The sequence below is a fragment of the Eucyclogobius newberryi genome, unplaced genomic scaffold (genome assembly GCF_026437365.1).
Source record: "Eucyclogobius newberryi isolate DKJ021-1_F unplaced genomic scaffold, fEucNew1.0.hap1 SCAF_22, whole genome shotgun sequence".
NCBI lineage: Eukaryota > Metazoa > Chordata > Actinopteri > Gobiiformes > Gobiidae > Eucyclogobius > Eucyclogobius newberryi.
This window is the reverse complement of record NW_027315857.1, coordinates 10,751,098-10,769,964: the sequence shown is the minus strand read 5'-3', so window position 1 is coordinate 10,769,964 and position 18,867 is coordinate 10,751,098. Positions and strand designations below refer to the sequence as shown.

General features: G+C 38.6%; 1 protein-coding gene across 7 annotated transcripts in view; it reads right to left on the bottom strand.

Moving 5' to 3' along the window:
- The window catches only part of ank2b (ankyrin 2b, neuronal), a 136,814-nt gene that overhangs the window by 63,031 nt on the left and 54,916 nt on the right, over positions 1-18,867 (bottom strand). The window contains exon 1 of one of the 7 annotated variants that reach the window (XM_072458534.1): positions 12,714-12,966. The exons of 5 other annotated variants lie outside the window; for them this stretch is intronic. In XM_072458534.1, the coding sequence (XP_072314635.1) occupies positions 12,714-12,842 (129 nt within the window). In that variant the 5' untranslated portion in view covers positions 12,843-12,966. Of the gene's footprint in view, positions 1-1,075; positions 1,229-12,713; positions 12,967-18,867 lie in introns of those variants that run through there. One more of the 7 variants, XM_072458531.1, reaches the window with a different exon arrangement.

Sequence of the window (18,867 nt, the reverse complement as noted above, 5' to 3'; positions counted from 1 at the left end):
AATCCTGAAACATGTCAATCACAACATCAGAAACATAGACATAGACTAGGCCTATAATATAAGCTTCCAGACAGGAGAAGAAGAATATCCGCGATTGCTTTGCTGTGGCAGAAATGAAACACATTTGAATTATGTTGACACCATTTTCTTACTTCTCACTTACTGTACAACTTCCCAACCATCTATTGTCGCCCTCTAAAAATACTTGACAGCTAAACAAAATGCATCTCTTTGATCGTGCCACTTGAGGAAGCCTCCGAGCTGTGGCGACAGGGCGAGGCTTTTGGAGTCATTAGCTGGACGTTCAGATTAACCTCAAGGGCCCACACTGCACTGACTGGGACACTTTAGGAGCCGGAATGTCACACAGACCTTTAAAGACAGAGGAGAGGGCCCGACAGAGCGGCTAGAGCAACGCAGCAACATGCTAACGCTAACTCTGCCTATCAGGAGGTGTGTCCTTGTGCCACATACAGACCACAGGAATAACGCTGCACTGACTACACATGGCACTTTAACGTTACCTCGTAAAGTTGTAAACATGCCTTTGGGTTCACCGTGTATTCAAGTACAGTAAAGCCAACATGTGAGTACGATTGACAACAGAACACTCGCTTCATGCTGCAGATGTCCATGTGAAAGGTACATCTTTATTTTCTATGCATATGTACAGTATTAAAATATGAATTGGTTCTTGTAGGATGTAAAATTGATACAGTGACAAACAAATAGATGTATTGTAACTTTGCCTTTCCCAATGAAAATGTAACACTTCAAAGTAAAATAATCTGGTTTAAAAATACAACATTTGCCGTTTCCAGAAACTGCTGATTGTGATAAAGAATATTAATAATCAGTCTTGTGTCTATAAATGAGCAGTTCTAAAACAGACTTCTGCTTCTCCAAGTGAAGCTACCAGCCTGACAAAGCTATACATAGAAGTGTTCAGCACAACCATAAATTAAAAATGCCCAAGTTCAACATCTCTTACTGTAAACCACTTAAAAGCTGCGTTTGTGGATCAGTGGTGCAGACTGCCCTCGCCCTGAGTGTGCACCTGTCTGCAGGGTCTTACCAGCATCAGAGGAGGCTGCACCGGGTAGTGCTCCTCACAGTAGTACTCTGGAAGGGCATCCTGGTCCAGGTCGGTCTGACTGGTGGCAGCTTTCAGGCCCTTGTCTGTGCCACACACCTCACACACAGCGTTGCCCATGCTGCACAGGTTCCAGCTTTATCCTATCAGAATGTAACAAATCTAAGTGCTTTTAATCACTGGGCTAATCCTCTCACTGAACTTCCTCTACCTTTCCCTTAAAAAACTGACCACAACCATCCAGGGGGACACCCGGACCTGCCCCGCAAAGCAGACCCTTCTCCAGGCCTTCCTCGACAAACTGTCACTACGGTCGGTAATGTTCCAGGGCTTCCTCGATTCCCACTGGCCGACCACTGACCAACATCTCCAACCCGCCCCCCACCGCCTCCCTCCCGAGCTATTTTTACACCCACCAGCACAAATATGCATGTTGAGAGCGGAGCGAGGTGGGCAAAGGCCAGCACGCCAAAAACAGGAAGGAGGAGGAGTTAACCGTAATACTCAGATGTCAATATTAAAGATAAGACAATTCAGTAAATGCTGCCAAGTTTGCAAGAGGTACAAGGTGTATAGAGTAGAATACATGATCCCAACCCCACAGTCAAGTATGGTAAGTGTCTAGAAATATATGAAATACAGCAGTAGATCCTAAACAACTAAATTTGAACCCATGAACAATGTCAATAGGCCAAACAAGAACAAAATGAAAACAGAAAATGCAATTAAATTACTAAATATTGACTGATTACTTGGATTTTTTTTTTCCCCACTTTGTTTGGACATTACTGTAAGAACAAAATTTGATGTACCTCCTGTTATTAAAATGATGTAAGTATTGCTACAGCCGCCCACGTAGAGTATTTCTAACTTAACTACTGTATACAGAAGCATTTACATGACCTTTTGTAAATGTCTTCACCCAGGAGACTATCCCATGACATACAACACCTGTTTGCTGAAACGTTCACAGGTTTGTATCTGTAGGATCTGAAACATCATAGCTACAGCACGAGTCTCCCATGGGACTCGCCAGAGCGATTTCACTAAGAGCCATCACAACGTTTCACTAATGTGGATATGTGTCAGCTGTAGCCCAGAGCAGAGAGCTATTGATTTTGTTGTAGCTAATGTAAATTAAAGTCACACAGACCTTTTCACAGCAGCTTATTGGTTCAACAAGCTAATGCTAACCTCCCAGACAACAGCCCAACCTTCTTTCATTCATATCTGTTTGGACCCGAGCTCAGGACGTAAGGCATGTTCTTTGAAGACGTGCACAATACTTCTACTGTGCAAAACATCAGTACATTTCTCATTCATAGAATACATTAGCGTAGGGAAAGAAGTGTCTTTTGTCAAGGAAACCACATGAAAACCTTTAGAGACCGCAAATGGGAGCAACAAAATCTGAGTAAGCAGTATGTGTGAGAGAATATGAAATATCTACATAAATCACGTAAGTGGGTGGTTGGGCTAATAGCAAATGCATTGTCTGATAATCAATATACTGTGAGCTAAGTGATATTAGTAAATATAACATAAAGCACACATTTGTATTGCAATTGGCCTTTAAACGGACCACCTCTGCTTTAGAATCTCATGTTTTACAACTTAAAGTAATGTATCTACTGAAAGTACACATTACTTCATATCTGTGCAGCGTTCCCTCATTCATTCATTCATTCATTTTCTACCGTTTCTTTTTCCCATTAGGGGACTGGAGCCTGTTGGCCCCTGACTCGTCGCAGGACCAACAGCGTTCCCTCATCATAAATTGTATTAACACATAAAAAGAGGAGATAAACAAAGCGACATGCAGTTGTAATGAACATGGACAATGATTTATGGATTTATAAACACTGTGAAGCTCTACCTACATATGACTAGGGATGTCAAGATTATTAGGTTAATGGATAATCTAAATTATTCAGGTTGCAATTTAATTGTACGAACACAAAATTATAATAATGACAATTTTTAGAAGCAACTTTGAACTTTATTTTTAGTTCAATCTGGAGTCCAAAAAATAGACCTAAATGTTAATGTTATCTGGCTGTTATTTTCATATTTAACATAATTTTGTCTTTCAGAAAGTACAATTTTGTAAAGCGGGTCACAAACAGCAGGAATAGTTACACAATGGGAATGAAAGAAAATTTGTTTGTACGCATTCATTCACTTTGACAACTTTGTGTTGGTAAAATGAGCAAATAAAGTTGGATTGGATTTAATCCACAATAATTTCTCACAATAATCGTAACACTGTGTATTTTGTGATATAATTTTGGAAAAATATGTTTAAGGTGAAACAAGCCATGAGTAAAATGAATACACATTATAAGGGGAAGATCAGTAACCAATTATATGATAAATAAAAATACAATAGTGCAAAAGAAGGTGTTGTTAGAACTAGTTATTTAAATTCTCAGGTTGGTTATGCACGTGTAAACTGAGAAGACTGACCTCCTCCTCTTCTAAATACCTAGTAGCTCCAAGTGCTCAGATTTCGACAGACAGTTAGACAGATCCCAGACAGACTATGGTCACCAACTGCATATTATGAATATAGAAGAACGGCAATACTTTAATCATGGCATAGAAGCAGACTGACCATAAGTGCATGGCAACAGACCTTTGAGCCTCATTAACCTTCCCTGGATCTAATTCACTTAGTGTCCTGTCCAATACTTTTACCCGCCCTCATCCAATTACACCGGCAAATTCATCAAAACGCGCGCTTAGTTCACGCAGTCGAAGAAAAGGTTCCTATGCCTCAACACGGCGACTCATTACCCTGATGTCTGAAGCCCCTCCCAGGCCAGTCTATAATCCACCAGTTGGGGAAGACGTACACAACAAACCATTTAATCTGTGATCCACCATATGGCCCGCTGCTGGAGGGAGGACGAGGAGGACTAGTGCGCTCAGATTCTGCTCAGGTCCATGTTCACACTCACGTTTGACTAGTGTGTAAAATTGTATGACGATATTGTAGTTAGGCAAAAGTTCTAACCTTTCTGCCACTGTGCATCCCAGCCCTCAGCTTGCAATCTTCAAATGGATTATTTATAGCCCGGCCAAAGCCAGAAGAATGAATCATACAGGCTCAAAGGGAATTTTAAACAGTGGCTGTGGCTTTTGTTGACGTAAAGTGCTAATTCCATTGTACAGGGACCAAATAAAAAGTGCACTTTGCTGAATAAAGTGTAAGGTAAATCCTATAGACTTTAGCTTTGGGCTGATTAGTGGTTGTGCTTCATTACTTGTTCAGGCAAAAATGATACAATTCTCTTCAAAAAATAAAATAAATGTCGCTTTTGCATTGCCCTTTGTTGATTTGGGATTACAAAATGTTAAATTATAATTCATTTAAATCAGTGTAAAGCGAAATAACCAGATTATATTCATATTAGTACATAAATCGAGGACCATAATACATTAAAAGCTACAATATGCCTGAATCAAACTGCTTAATGCTAAACCAGATCAAAGGATGTAAATCATGATGGACACACATGTCAAACTGCAGGGGCCGATCTGGAATTCATGTCACTCCTGTACTTTTCTTTTCATCTTGTACTGACTTGTATGAGTCACTTAACACAGCAGCAGACAAGGCTATAACACAGAAGAGAAAAGATAAATTATAGATTCACTCCCAGTTGCTTTGGAAACAATCATTTTATAAAGTTATATGAGCTCAGTATTTTTTGCTTAAAATAAGACACGTCATATTCAATTCATATTATGAATCGAACACATTTTTCACTTTGATCAGATAAAAAAATATCATAATTAATATCTGATTTCAAACCCTTTTTATTATTTAAATTATTTTTCCTGATAGGCACAAAGTATTAGGGAATGGTATGAAATATATAAATGTCTACGGAGTTCCACAGGATTCTGTTATTGAACCGTTTTTGTTTTAAATAATTGTATGCTTATTTTGGTTTAATTTGAATGAAAAAATATAATAAAACATTAAATAGTTTAAGCCTTGAAGGACCAACAATGAGCTCTTAAACAACACAAACATGCATCAACTCGATAACCAGCTAAATCCATAGCTATGGTTTCTACATGACATGTTTCTTTCTGACAGTCTGTTGGAAGCCTTGCAGGACCATCTTGGCTTACACAAAAGAAAATGTGGCAAATGTGGAAGTATAATGCACCTGCTTTAAATAGCAGCCCAAACACCCACAAAGCAGTGCAAAAGATGAGACAAGAATGGATTGGAATGAAGGAGAAACACAATGGTAGTAGTTGTGAGTCTGCACTGCAGCTCACACAAACACAGTCCTCAGGTAGTAACGCTCTTATCACCTCTGCACTTTCTCAACCTGTCAAGACTTCACACTTCACACACTCAATTTGTATTTTCGCACCATAACTCGGCTGACAGGATGAAAATGATCTTAGCAGAGTTTACTTCATGTCCCTTCTCTCTCATCCCCATTTCACACTCAGCTGTCCTGTCCAACAAAGCCAACGGGCCAAAAAAAACCTTTAATAAAGAAATCATATATATTTTTGCAATTATTGAACTCATTATGCATTATTGTCAATCTTTGCTTCTTTTTTGTAATTTAAATAAGAATAAACATGGTTAAGAACAAGAACACACAGAAGTTTAAAGGTTGTAAAAGTCTGTATAGGTGGCTGCCTTAAATGTCATTATTTCTCTGAGGCAACTAAAGATCATTTACAGTTTAATCAACATCAACATGATTGAATAGGCTTGTAGATATGTCTGGAATTGCAGTAATATGCAGTTTATGCAAATTGCTAAAATCCCTGAGTTGATCCTTTTCCTTGAACAATGAGCCAACACAGTATCCCATCATACTGAACTACTACAGACTGCCATACCTGTAAGTCTCTATACACTCAGCTGTTGCCACCCCATAGTGGATTCTCCCTTTTTGGTTGTCATGGCAATAGCAGTGGTATCCCTCATGAGCTAGTGTCCCATTGCACCATTGCGTCCAGATTATAAAATGTCTAATCCAGGATTTGGTCAATCCTGCTACACTAACATGAGCACCCATCAGTGGTGTAGACGTATCACAGCACGAGTCAGAATACCAGCCAAGAAAATAAAAAGGCTGCTGTCTGCTCATGGAAGTAAATAAAACATTATTTTGTTTCCTTGGAATGTTGGTTTTCCTGGCAGTGGATTCCACAAGGATCAGTCTTGAGTCCTATACTAAAGCATGCTTCAGACTTTGCCATAACTGTATTTTTGCAGAATCAAGTACACAAACATGTGCCCATCGCTGTGTTCGGACATCACATTTTATAATCCATAGATGGTCAGATAGTAGGTGAGAGGGAGCATGTAGATCCACAGGGATTATAAATTCACTGCCAATATTTCCCCTTGAAATTGCGTAATCTGAGCATCCAGCTGCAGACAGAGATTAGAGATGAAATACACATGTAATGTTGCCAGCAGCATAACTGTTGACAAAAGGGCAGATGGGGGTTGAGTTAAAAATAGGCAAAATATAAGTCATTACATAGAAATTAAATATTTATCCCTAAAGTAGCAGCAATAATATATAAATAATATAAAAGTGAATATAAGTACTGGGGTTCCACAGGGGATCTACTCGACTAGGGATTTGCATGTCAAAGATTCAGAATACGCACTTATCCAATACTTTACTTCTATCTATCTATCTCTGCCGCGTCTCAAACTGAACTGTGCAATCAGATTGGTTTATTTCTGCGACTCAAACAAAAGAGCTCATCATTCATTTAGAACTCTCACCTCAGATTAACAGCGTTTGTGCTTTGCTCATTGATTCTACATCAGTTCCACATGATATTAATTTTCTCTTGTTAGCTGTCATACTTGTTTTTATATGGATGGACAATCTGTACCTCTGATTGGCTCAGGGAGATGGAACCGGTGACCAGACTGATGAAGGCAAAGAATTATACCTGAATGTACCTATAGTTAAGAAGACAAACCTACATAATATAGGATTCTGGAGCATCTCAAAGCACTTTTCGAGTCAATTCTAAACATGACATTTTTAACTGTAAATTAAGAGTAAATGCAGAGCTATTTGCAGTCACACATGTCAAAATAATAGCCCATTATAGCTCCATTGTACTCTGGATCTAAAAGTTATTACACTGAAAGGTTAAGGCTGCCCCGCTCTACACAATGGACTATTAAAACAAGCATGAACAAAACGGCACATGGATTACTGCTGCACTGGGACATAATGAAGATGACAACATGTATCAGCCCATCTTAAAACAAGATAAACATCAAAACACAACGAAGACACTAAAACAACTGTGGCTATGGTTGGTTTAATAGTAAAATGAAATGATTAATTTGGGGACGGCGGTTTGTAACAGCCCTGAAGGGAGAATGGATGAAGTGGAGCTAGTTGTGGAGCTGAAGGGCACATCTGGCTGAACAGTGGGGGCCCGGATTCATTTGTCAGCAGTTATTTAAACACTTATCTGTAATCATTCAGGTAGTTAGGACTTTACTGTGAAAAACATTCTGCTGCTGGGGAAAAACAACATTTGGGCTCTCCTCGTCCAATTCTACACTGCATAATGTACTGTAGCTGGAATTTGTTGCAGCAAATGTTGGTGATTCAAATGAAACGTCAAAACAGAGAGCAAAAGACAAAAACAAAAATGGTCTGTTGGATTAAATTCATGAATGAGCTTGTCATGGCTAACAAATGATTTATGATTTTTTGATTAAAGATGTTAGCATTCAATGTCAAAATATAGACAAATGTGGAACAATACACACACCAAGGTAGCAGCATTCTTTAAGGTTATTGAATTTAAGATGATTGTGCAAATCCATCTATGACCACAATCATAGCTTTGGAAAGGAAAATCTTACGCCTAGTTTTACCCTTGACAGCAGCAAATGTTCATTGTCCAGTGAAATTACAAAAGATGAAGATTTATAGTAACAACACTCCTGAATAATCATAAAATCGTGACATACCTGAGAGACACATACACATGCAGTAAGACAAATGCAGTAAGACAAGTAAGTAAAGACAAGTTATACAAACTTAATTGACTTTCTTTACTGACAACATGGTATTCATCTTGATATTTATTAATACAACGGCACATTTATTAACACAAAACAACACAAAATGCCTCGTTTCTCTTGGTTTAAAGGTGCAATGCAGAAAGTAAAGAGAGTAGAATGGATGATTAATGATGACCGCGCACTGTCACTGCTTTTCTATGAGGAGGCACAGTCTGAACCGGCCTTGGAGCGCTGGACTGAAAAAGCGAGTGCGCATTCACTCCAAGAGCTGTTCTGCTGCCGTGTGGACAGCAAGGAAAAAAAGAAAAACAGCCAAGAGAAGCAGTCAAGGCAGGTGTGTTACTAAATGTACTGGGAAAAAATGCAATACACGAAAAAATCCAAAAGCTGTGATGCATTTTACTCAGGATGCAGCAAAGGTGTAGCAGTTGTGACGTTATTGCGGTGCTGAACAGAGCCAGGGGTTGGAAGAAAAGAGCTAACGTAACATATTATTTGTATATCAGAACAATGCTAACATCAGCTAAGCCCCGGACTGCAAGACATAATGATCAAGTGGGATTTCCGCCAAAGAATATTGTACACAGACTGTTTAAACACAAATGACATGCTGTGGCCATCTGAGCTCTGCCCTAAAACGACCCGCAAAAGCAATCAATGCAATAATAAATATGTTACAGGCACACGCTGTGAGTTGGGCAGGGAAGAACATCCACTGTTTAAGCCAGGCAGAGCAGTTATGAGGACAAATAGAGATGTTTTTGCACGTACAGGAACACTTAATAGACTGTACTGTACTGGACACACATGAACAAACGGCACCACTATTATTCATTACAAATTCGGGCTGAAACAAGTGAATTGCTTAATCACAACAAATCAATCAAATCAATGTTTATTTTTCCATTATTATTATTATTATTATTATCTTGTCTTACGCTAGCTGTTTTCTATTTATATTTTCTATTTATATTTTATTTTTATCTTTATTATTTTTCCCCTCCATCCCTTGTTGGGAAATGGGAGGTTTTGTCTATAGGAGTTTTTGTTTATAAGAGATCTTCTACTGAGAGTGTTTTTTAAACTTCCTATTATCTGTTCTTTTCCTCTGTATCTACCTGCGTTGCAACAATGAAATTTCCCGATGTGTGGACAATAAAGGAATATCTTATCTTATCTTATCATAATTTGGTGATTGAGTAATTCCTATCAGGCTTCTTATCAAGTTAAGAAACCATGTAAATAATAGACTCTTTTGTAGCTTTAAATTGAAGCCAGATAGAATAAAACTGAGCTGAACAATGTAAAACCTTCGCTCCACCTCGCAGACCTGCACTGCACCACATACAAATCAAGACGGCTCTTCCACCGTGCAGGTCATGCAAATCCTCTATGTCCTGACCTTTGGAGAAGATGAAAGATGTGCGTGCTTGATAGGTTTAACATCCCCACTGACTCCATCACCCGTATGATCCATCATAACACAATGTGACACACTATAATGTCCACGTGTTTACACTTCATAACATGTCAGATGGGTGTTTAGCTGACACTTATTAGCACTATTATCTCCTCACAGCAAATAAATAAAACAGCAGTGTTGTGATGTAAAGGTCGGCCATCTTGCTCAAGGCAGAACATCCAACAAATTGAATCTATTAATCACTTTTCGATGTGTTTGTGTGACAGAAGCCACAACATAATCCATGTGATAATCTCCATCTGTCGATATTAAAACAGGACCTTTTTAGCTGCGCAGGTGAAAATGGAGGATTGGGAAATGTGTTTTCATGGCTTCTATTAAAACAAACAATAGCAATTACATTTTATGGGAGTACTTTTGATAACGTTGGTGTCAGCGATGAAGAAAAAGGTTGTATTTAATTCGCTGACGAAAACAAAGAAATGGTGTCAGAGGTTGGATACAACACATAAAGCTGTTGGGTAATGACAAATACAACGATGGATGGAAGGAAATGGTTTACGAATGGCAATTGCGCTAACCACTCTGCCGTTGTGCGTGTCTTTTATCTACCAACCAATCATTATTGAGCAAGATGTTCCTAAAACCTGATCGTCGACCTTTTCTGCTAAGCTAGGCTACGTAGGCGCTAAGATAGGCTATGTAGGCGATGTGAAAATGTGTATGCTAATGCTAACAACATTACTTTTTGAGTTTTAAAGGATTTTAAGGTTTGTATGTTTCCATTACTTGAAATATGTCATAAATGTTCAATTGTAAAGCGCTAATGCTAACTAGCTTGATCAACTCGCTAAAGTTAAAAACTATTCTTTCATGCCCAATCAATCACTTTAAGATTTGATTTCAATCACTTTAAGATTTTAATTTGCGCTTTTATCACTTAGATTATTGCAATGCACAAATGTGGACACAAAAACAAGGCGGAAACTTAAAGGAGACAAAAACTATGCAACGTGCTCTTTCACTTTTCTGTTTTTAAGTCAGCTCTTTGAACTCACTTTTTTGTCTTTAGATTTTCATTGAAATGTCGACTTTATATTGTTAAGTGTGTCTGTATTTTTTGCCTTTCAGTGCCGTGTTTTTTATTTTTGTTGTAATTATTGCAGAACATTTGACACAAACTTTTCAGCGCAGTCCCAAATCAGTGCCTGGCTGCGGACACGGCGCTTTCGAACTGATTTCCGGCACTCTTAGCAGAATTATGTCCAGCGCCTGCTCTAAGCCATCATCAGTGTGAAGTTGTGGAGCGTGAAACGACTACAGATTGCCAGCTCAACATAAAATCTGTCTATAAGCAATAGACAGTGTGGCCCAAATTGTGTGTAGCAGTGGATATTGAAGGTTACTTAATAGGGGCAATAGACAGTGATTGAAAGAGATTGACGAGTAACATGGCATGTCATTTATAACAGGAATATGTCTGATGACACGATGATGAGAGGATGAGCAGATGACAGAGAAGATCCTTCAGGGCTGAGAGGAGGAGAAGAGGACAGGCAGCAGACTTCAACAACAGTGGGAGGTGGGAGGTGACATGTTGTTTTATGTCGAGCAAGAGATTGGTAAAACTGTAATGCAGTTTGGATCAGAAAACTGCACTGGTAGGGTTTCAGAAGACCTGACTATTTTTCACATTGCAATGACATTTGAATGAAAATGAACACTATCTATAAAAGCTTTATTTGTCCTTCAATGTGGAAATTTCAGAACAAGAATAAGCACATTTTCTGCTGCGGAGAGGCTAGTAAACCTGTAAGGAAATACTGTACACATTTGCTTCCTAACATTGTCAATGTAATGAACAGATTACAACCAAATAACACAGTAGGACGGAGAGCGTTTAGCTCCCAAGCTCCTGTGTTATGGACTCAGCTCCTGTCCATGTTAAAGAGCTCAGTCTCTTCATTTAAGACCAGGCTTAAAACGTTCCTCTTTGAAATCGCTTATGGTCAGGCCAGTTAGGAACAGAAATAAAACCTTCAGTTTCCTTGCTCCTGTGCCCTGGGAGCAACTATACTGGGGGAAGTATGGCAGCTTGAGCACTATCCTCTGCTTATTTTAGATCACCTGTGTCTGTTCATTGCTGTTCACATGTTTTTCTCCTTCTTCCACTCCTCTTGGGGAGTGGTTCTGTTTCTGACACTGCTGATGCCGCTCCAGTGATGACTGCACCTGAGATGTTCCATCCCATGGGCCTGACCTATAGACCAGGATACTCCTCATCTGCCTGGATGAACTCTCTTATCAACAAACGACCATCTGCCTGTCCGTACGTAGGAGTAGGATCTCTCCTTCACTGTGGTTCTTCCCGAGCTTTCTATGTTTTCCATTATTATTTTTTTGGTAGTTTTTTCCTCTCAGAAGGAGGGTCTAAGGACAGTTATTCATTTGCCAAATTCCTGTGAACATTGATTAATCTGCTTCTCTCTTTCATTGTCGCCCATTGAGGCAACTGCTGTTATGATTTTGGGCGTTACAAAAACAAACTGAATTAAACTGAATTTAATAAACATCAAGAGTATAATGCATTTCCCTGGACTTTTTCTGACATTTTGTTGCTATATTTGTAATGACAGCAGAATGACTGCAGCTAAAACCGCAAATACGCTATTCTGGTGTGATTTGTATGCGATGTAGCACTTTGCCAATATCATATTTGTATAAACTAGCGACCATAACTTTATAATTATAGTAACTTTATAATTTCATAACTTTAGCATCTGACACTGATGCAGTTTTCTGCAACTGACTTTTCCAGGACAATCTTCTATGACAGCAGTATCCTAGATTGACCAACAAGTATTCCAAAAATAAAAGGTAAAGTAACAAAATATGGATGAATGAATGTTTTAATGAAGGTTTCAAGGTTTTGCAGGACCTTTGTGCTCTTATGTGTTTGACAATGGTAATGACTTGATCTTGAAGCAGTGCGGGACAAGATGACAGTCCAGGTGGGTCCACAGGAGACAGAGCTGGTTTATGATGGTGACATGGCGAGATGGTGGGTGGTAGTAGGTGGCAGTAAGATGGGTGCTATGGGTGCCAGATAAAAGGATGTGTCTTCTGGCTGGTCCTTGCTGTACCTTGCGCTTGCGTGCAGCCCTCTCCCTGGATTTCCTCCTCCTCTCCCGGGCTCTCTCCAGCGCCTTCTCTTCTGGCGTGGGTTCCAGCTCTAACCGGGCTTTCTTAATGTGAGCAGCAGCGTGCGCCATGGCTGCTCTTCCTGTTACTATCTCCTAATTCTTCAAAAAATAACTAACTAGCGTATCTCAAGGTTAAACTGAATGGAAGTTACTGGAGTCCTCTCCTCCACTCTGCTGTCTGGCCAACTGCATCCCAGGCACGCACGGATAGGAGAAGGCATACCCAGGCAGAGGTGGGAGCTCTCAGCCAATCAGCAAACAGAGCAGACGGGGAAGCCCAGCCCCCTTGTTTCCTAATGCAATGAGAATAAACTGGTCTTTGATTTGTATTATGCACAAGAGGATTATGAAAAAAGAAAAAGAGGGAGGGCACGACATGACAGCGCCCAAGAGTGTCCTTTGAAAAATAGAAAAAAATCTCGCAAAAGGAAGTGGCCATTGTCGAGTGAGAGGGGAAGACAAAGAGCAGATGGTACGGTCCAAGTGCTGGTTGTTTTTGTGTATGGTGAAAGAGCACATGTTTAAATAATGTTCCACAAAACCTTATTGCATGTCAACTCTTTCTAAAATATCATATCACTGTTATTATTGAAAGCATTATATTAATCTATTATCATTTAAAGACATTTCCCTTCAATACATAATTAGAAACATTTAAGAGATAGCAAGGCTAATGGCATAAAATGAATGGTTTCATTATGAGCACTGTCCATGGTGCTGGAATCAGCTTAGCAGCAAGCTAGCTCCTCATAGCATAGATTTGTAGTTTTTTTTTTTTTTATATGAGACAAAACATTAGAGATCATGTTATATTAGATATGGCACAAACAACAAAACTATTATATATTAACTATTATACTACTAGAGAAGACAATATAAATATTCTTCATGTAACTCTACATAGCATTTCTACTCAAAATGATAAAAAAAAATGTAATATACCGGTAAGAGAAAGAAACAAAAAAATATCACTTAACATTAACACAATGTTTGCACAGCACACAATAGGGTACAATGTTTCTAAGTTATCATTTTAGTTTCAAATTTATGACATTCGTTTACAGAAAAATAAAAACACTAACAACTGACCGACACGTAAAGTACAAAATGCTACAACCAATACATTTTTCCTAGAGTATCTCTTTAATAGCATTTCTACTACTGTAATTGTACCCACGTCCTCTCCTCAGGCCTTCTTTGCATCCATAAACGTACATAAATTACACATACCACCACATGCTATGAGTGCTTTCCAAAAAAAACATTATGATCGTCAACACCATTACGTACAATTGTAACGACCATGTCTGCATACTAATGAAATGCTCCTTGAAGACTGTACAAAGAAGACATCCACTGCAGTGCTACCACAGCCTCACCCTTTTGGATTTTTGGTCCTGTGGCGCCACCTTAAGTCGGCATTGCGCATTGAAATCACGTTCAGTTTTACTTGTTATCTTAGAAACTGCAAATTATAATGCATAGCTGTTATTGCTATTATTAATGATGACAGTTTTAAAGAGAAAGGAAGGACTTCTCGCTAATTCCTATAGGAAAGAGGGCTGTTTCCTAATCTGACCAGGGTCTAAGAGTGATTAGTGGACCACCAGCTGCCTCCTTGGACTTAAAACTTCATGTAGTCATGTGAAAACCAAACTGAACATAGCAAACCTAGATGGAGTGGTGTCATGATCCATCAAATCTTACAGTTGTGTTTAATAATGTGAAAATGGCTGAAAAAAGAAGTGGAAAGTCTTAATAAAACAACAAGAAGAAACATATTTTTTACCAATACAAAATGTAATCAGAACAAGAAAGTGGTTCAAACACAACCGACTGGAATAAAGCTAATTGAAAGTATACAAGCGCTGACCTTTGAACCCACGATTCAGATCTTGTTAGTGACGGTAGGTGAAGGTTCAGAGGAGATTGTAGAAAGTAGAAACTGCCAACTAAACAAAACTGCACAAATACTTTACTTATCAATAGAAAATACAACTGCAAAAATGTAAATAAACCCTTTACATCCTATAGTCTGTAGAAGTTACTAAATCTCAAAATAGAATAGTCTGGATAAATACAACCCATGCCACATACAAGTGTAAGAGCGCCCTCTACTGGACCAGCAGCTGAACTTATCTGAGTGGGACCATGGCATCATCAGAACAGTCTCTCTCACAAAAACAACAGCTGCGCATGTGAAGACTTACCTAAAAAACAAAAAAAATAAAGGATATTAATACAGATATTTAGAAATATTTGATAGAAAAATTCATTTTATAATAACTACACAATTTACCGCACTAATAAAGCATGAAGAAAGTCTCATTCATAATGAACAAATAGTTTATTAAAATGATCCAGGCTAAGTAATTACTTAAATAAGGTGTTTAGGGTATCATCATGTTTAATAAATTATTGTTCATACATTATTAATTTATTAAGGTGTAATTATGTATGATAAGAAGTGTTATCCAAACCTTTTACTGTATGTGTTATAGTATTCATAAATACAATAACTGAATGACAAAGCACATAGTTCAACAAAAAAATGAACTACTTTAAATAAAATCTTCAGCAGTCAAGTCACAACTACACTACTAGTCCACATTTAAAACAATAAAACAAAAAAAACAAAAAACCTTAAAACAAATATAAGCATATGACCGTTTTGGAACATGCTCTACTTGATTTCAGTTTGTAATCTTTTTTTAAATAAATAAAAGATCGAAGAGAACAAAAATATAAACCATGACATACAAACCCCCGTTCATGTTGATAAATTGCACATTTGCTTGGCATTCTTTGCTGCTTATTTTAACCAGCAGTTACAGAAAGCACCACATTCAATAAAACATTTTAAAGGTCAATACACTCAACATCGATCAATGTTTTAAAATAAGAACAAAACAATGTTGCGTTGGCACAAACTCTGGACATGAAGGCGCCAAACTCACTGACAACCTAACACCTATTCTCCCCCAATCTCCCCCCTAGTTTGCACCACCACAGCGCACACCTAGACAAATCGACGCCAAACCTGCACCAGCACCACCATCGCATCCCTTGGAGCTCAATTGCTTTATCCTTGGGGCCCATTGTAAGACACACTGGCGCCATTAACCTGGCCCCACCCCTGTCTCCTGACTCTATGTTATTATTAATGTCCTGGAGTGAACCGTGCTAACATATGGCTCACGTCCAACCTCATCTGCCTCTATTGTCACTGTTAAGAACAATTTAAACCCAATATTTCACCCGTGACACGCGCCCCGGTGCAGCCTAAATGCTGGGGGTGGGGCGTCAACAGCCTGAGGAGAGGGAGGCATTCATCTTCACCGTGACAGGGGAGAGGTAACGAGCTAAACGGGCTAGGCTAACCACGTAGCCACGATATGAGACAATAAGGCGTTTATCTGGAAGGGCCTCGGGGGACAGAACGTTAAGGGTTGTCTGTTAGAAACGATGGTGCGAGCGACAATTCCCACTCATTTTGGTGATAAACAAAGGGCTTCTGTGTTACAGCTGGGTTGCATCATTTAGCAATCGCAACATGGTATTAATCGAGGGGTGAGGTTAAGTGGGGTTAGCACATGGATGGGTTAGCATGCTGTTGTGTAGAGATAGGAATCCATAGTGAAGCCAGTGTGGGACAACAGAGATGTTAGCTGGAGCTATAGAGTTCGGAATGTAACGTCTAAAATGATTGGAAATAAATCATGTTTGTTGCAAACTTGAACAACATCCATAGAGACACATTAGCAAAAAAACACCAAGATATATTTATAATGAGCAAACAAAAGAGCCATGGAGCAACCCCAATAAACTAAATTAATATTACTACTGGTAAATACACATAAATACAGTTAAATATTTTTGAATTTGAGTTGAGTTTAGCATCTTAAAATCTCAATCGAGAAGTGTTTAATTAGAAGTGTAGATACTAGTTTTAAACCAGTCATTTTTGATACTTTGTCTATTATATCAAAATATATTGAGTTAAACATTCCATAATGAAGCAAATTTTCGAAACAAAAAATGCTAGCTGAAGCGATAAGAGAGTAAATGCATTCGAAGACTGTTTTACATTTTCTGTTCCAGCCTTTTCCGCTCAAGCAATTCATATGAATGCACTCGCTTTCCTCTCCTTTTTTTTTGCCGTTTCTGCACTTCGCTTCAGGCTTAATTTCTTAGCCTCTTAATTGCAACCTCTTCACCACCACCAGTGTCTAGGCTGATGTTGTGGACTATATTCACTCCTTTCATCACTCAAGTTAGTGCCTGATTAAGTGTCCTTGAAACAGAAGTCGTCCAGTGGTAGAGGAACAATTGCATCTCATTCTCATTATTAAGATTACTAATGATGTAGACAAAGTAGCCATCATCCACTTCAATGTCTCGGGTTTGTCCATAGTATACGCACCACCTCATGCACAAAGAAGACAAACATAAACATCACAAGTCCACTGCAAACATGTCACTACACTTCACCACACGTAAATGCGTCTTCTTGCTAATAACCAGTGATACTCATTGTAAGAATCTGTCATTACACGATATCATTTACCCAATTGTTTGGAGCAAAGCGCTGAAGTTACAATAGTAACCATATTTAGGACAAACCTTATTTTTGAGATTGATTCAATTGGATCTACTCTTAGAATATAAACTCTGTACGAATTAAACATTTTAACTATTGATAAACATTAGAAAATAGAGCAGAGCTGAGTAAGGTCTGATTTAAGATGTAAAATTACTAACATTGATGATAGTGAGCTAAAACAATCACCTTTGCTTCTATTTCTAAGATTAAACTCTGTAAAATAGTCATATTTTGATATAACTACATTAAAACTGAGCACACTTTGATGCCCCATTAAACAGAGCACATGATAAATATGTTTTAAGGAGTTAAACAAGTCTAATTAAAGATGTGCCAAATCAGACTGGTTTTCCAAATTGGGTAATGACAGTCTCTTCACATGTCTCCATGGCAACAAGGGCGCGGGGCAGTGTCCGTGGATACGGTGAAGCTGAGGAAGGTAGATTGTAAAGTGTCTCTGAGGAGCTTTGCTGGAGAAGTGTGTGTCTCTGGGGCATCGTCACCACAAGCTGCTCTCACTAATGACCCCGAGAAAAGAGCACGGATCACATGACACTGATACACCTTTCTGTCTGGGAGTGGTTAAAAAGGTCAGACTGTTGAAGTACCATACGATGTCCGCTAAACGCAAAAAACAAAAACACATGAGAACAATACACACAAATAAACAGAAGACAAAAGAAATGTATTCTAAAAAAAACAAAAAACAGACTAAATGTGTAACAGTGCCACGCTACACTGTGACCAGGGGGTTAGATTGCAGCCTGACTCAGACAAATTGCTGAATGTCTCTCACTATTCTATTCTGAAAGCATAGACCGTAAAATGTTATTCAAATGTTCAAATTGTCGTTATCTTTGGCAACATTTGTATTAATCCACAAAATACATAAACACCAAACAAAGCAGATTCAAACTATTAATAATAACAAGAGAAAAAAGAAAGAAAAAAAGGAAAAGAATACATGGCAAAATAGGAAAGCGCTGTAATATCAATTTGTCTGGAGCGTATGAGCTATCCCATAATCCCATAATGTAGCCATATTCATATTGAACTCCATGCTCATTTTAGTTTCATATTTTGTATAATTTGATTGTATATTATCATAATTACCATGTGTCATTTTGGTTTATGATGTCTAAGAGCCTCATGTTAAGTACAGCAGCTCCATCCTGTGTCAGATTTTAATCCTGGGTGAAAGATGGAAGGAAACTCGGGGACATCCTCACAGTATTTTGTTTGTTGAATTTTGCAGTAGTGTATTGGTCCAAGATACTTTGTTGTATTCAGAGTTATATTTCAGACCCACACAGAGACTTCCCTCCTTATATGACAAACAAACTGGCACGGTTATTGCCCGCAGTTTAGAAAAACAGATGGTCTACTGCAGCGTCAGCAAGCAAGAGTGAGCTAAACCCAGGCATCACCACAGGATTACCAACCATGCCCATGTCCAAATGAAGACAGCATTTAACAGAGATATACATTGAT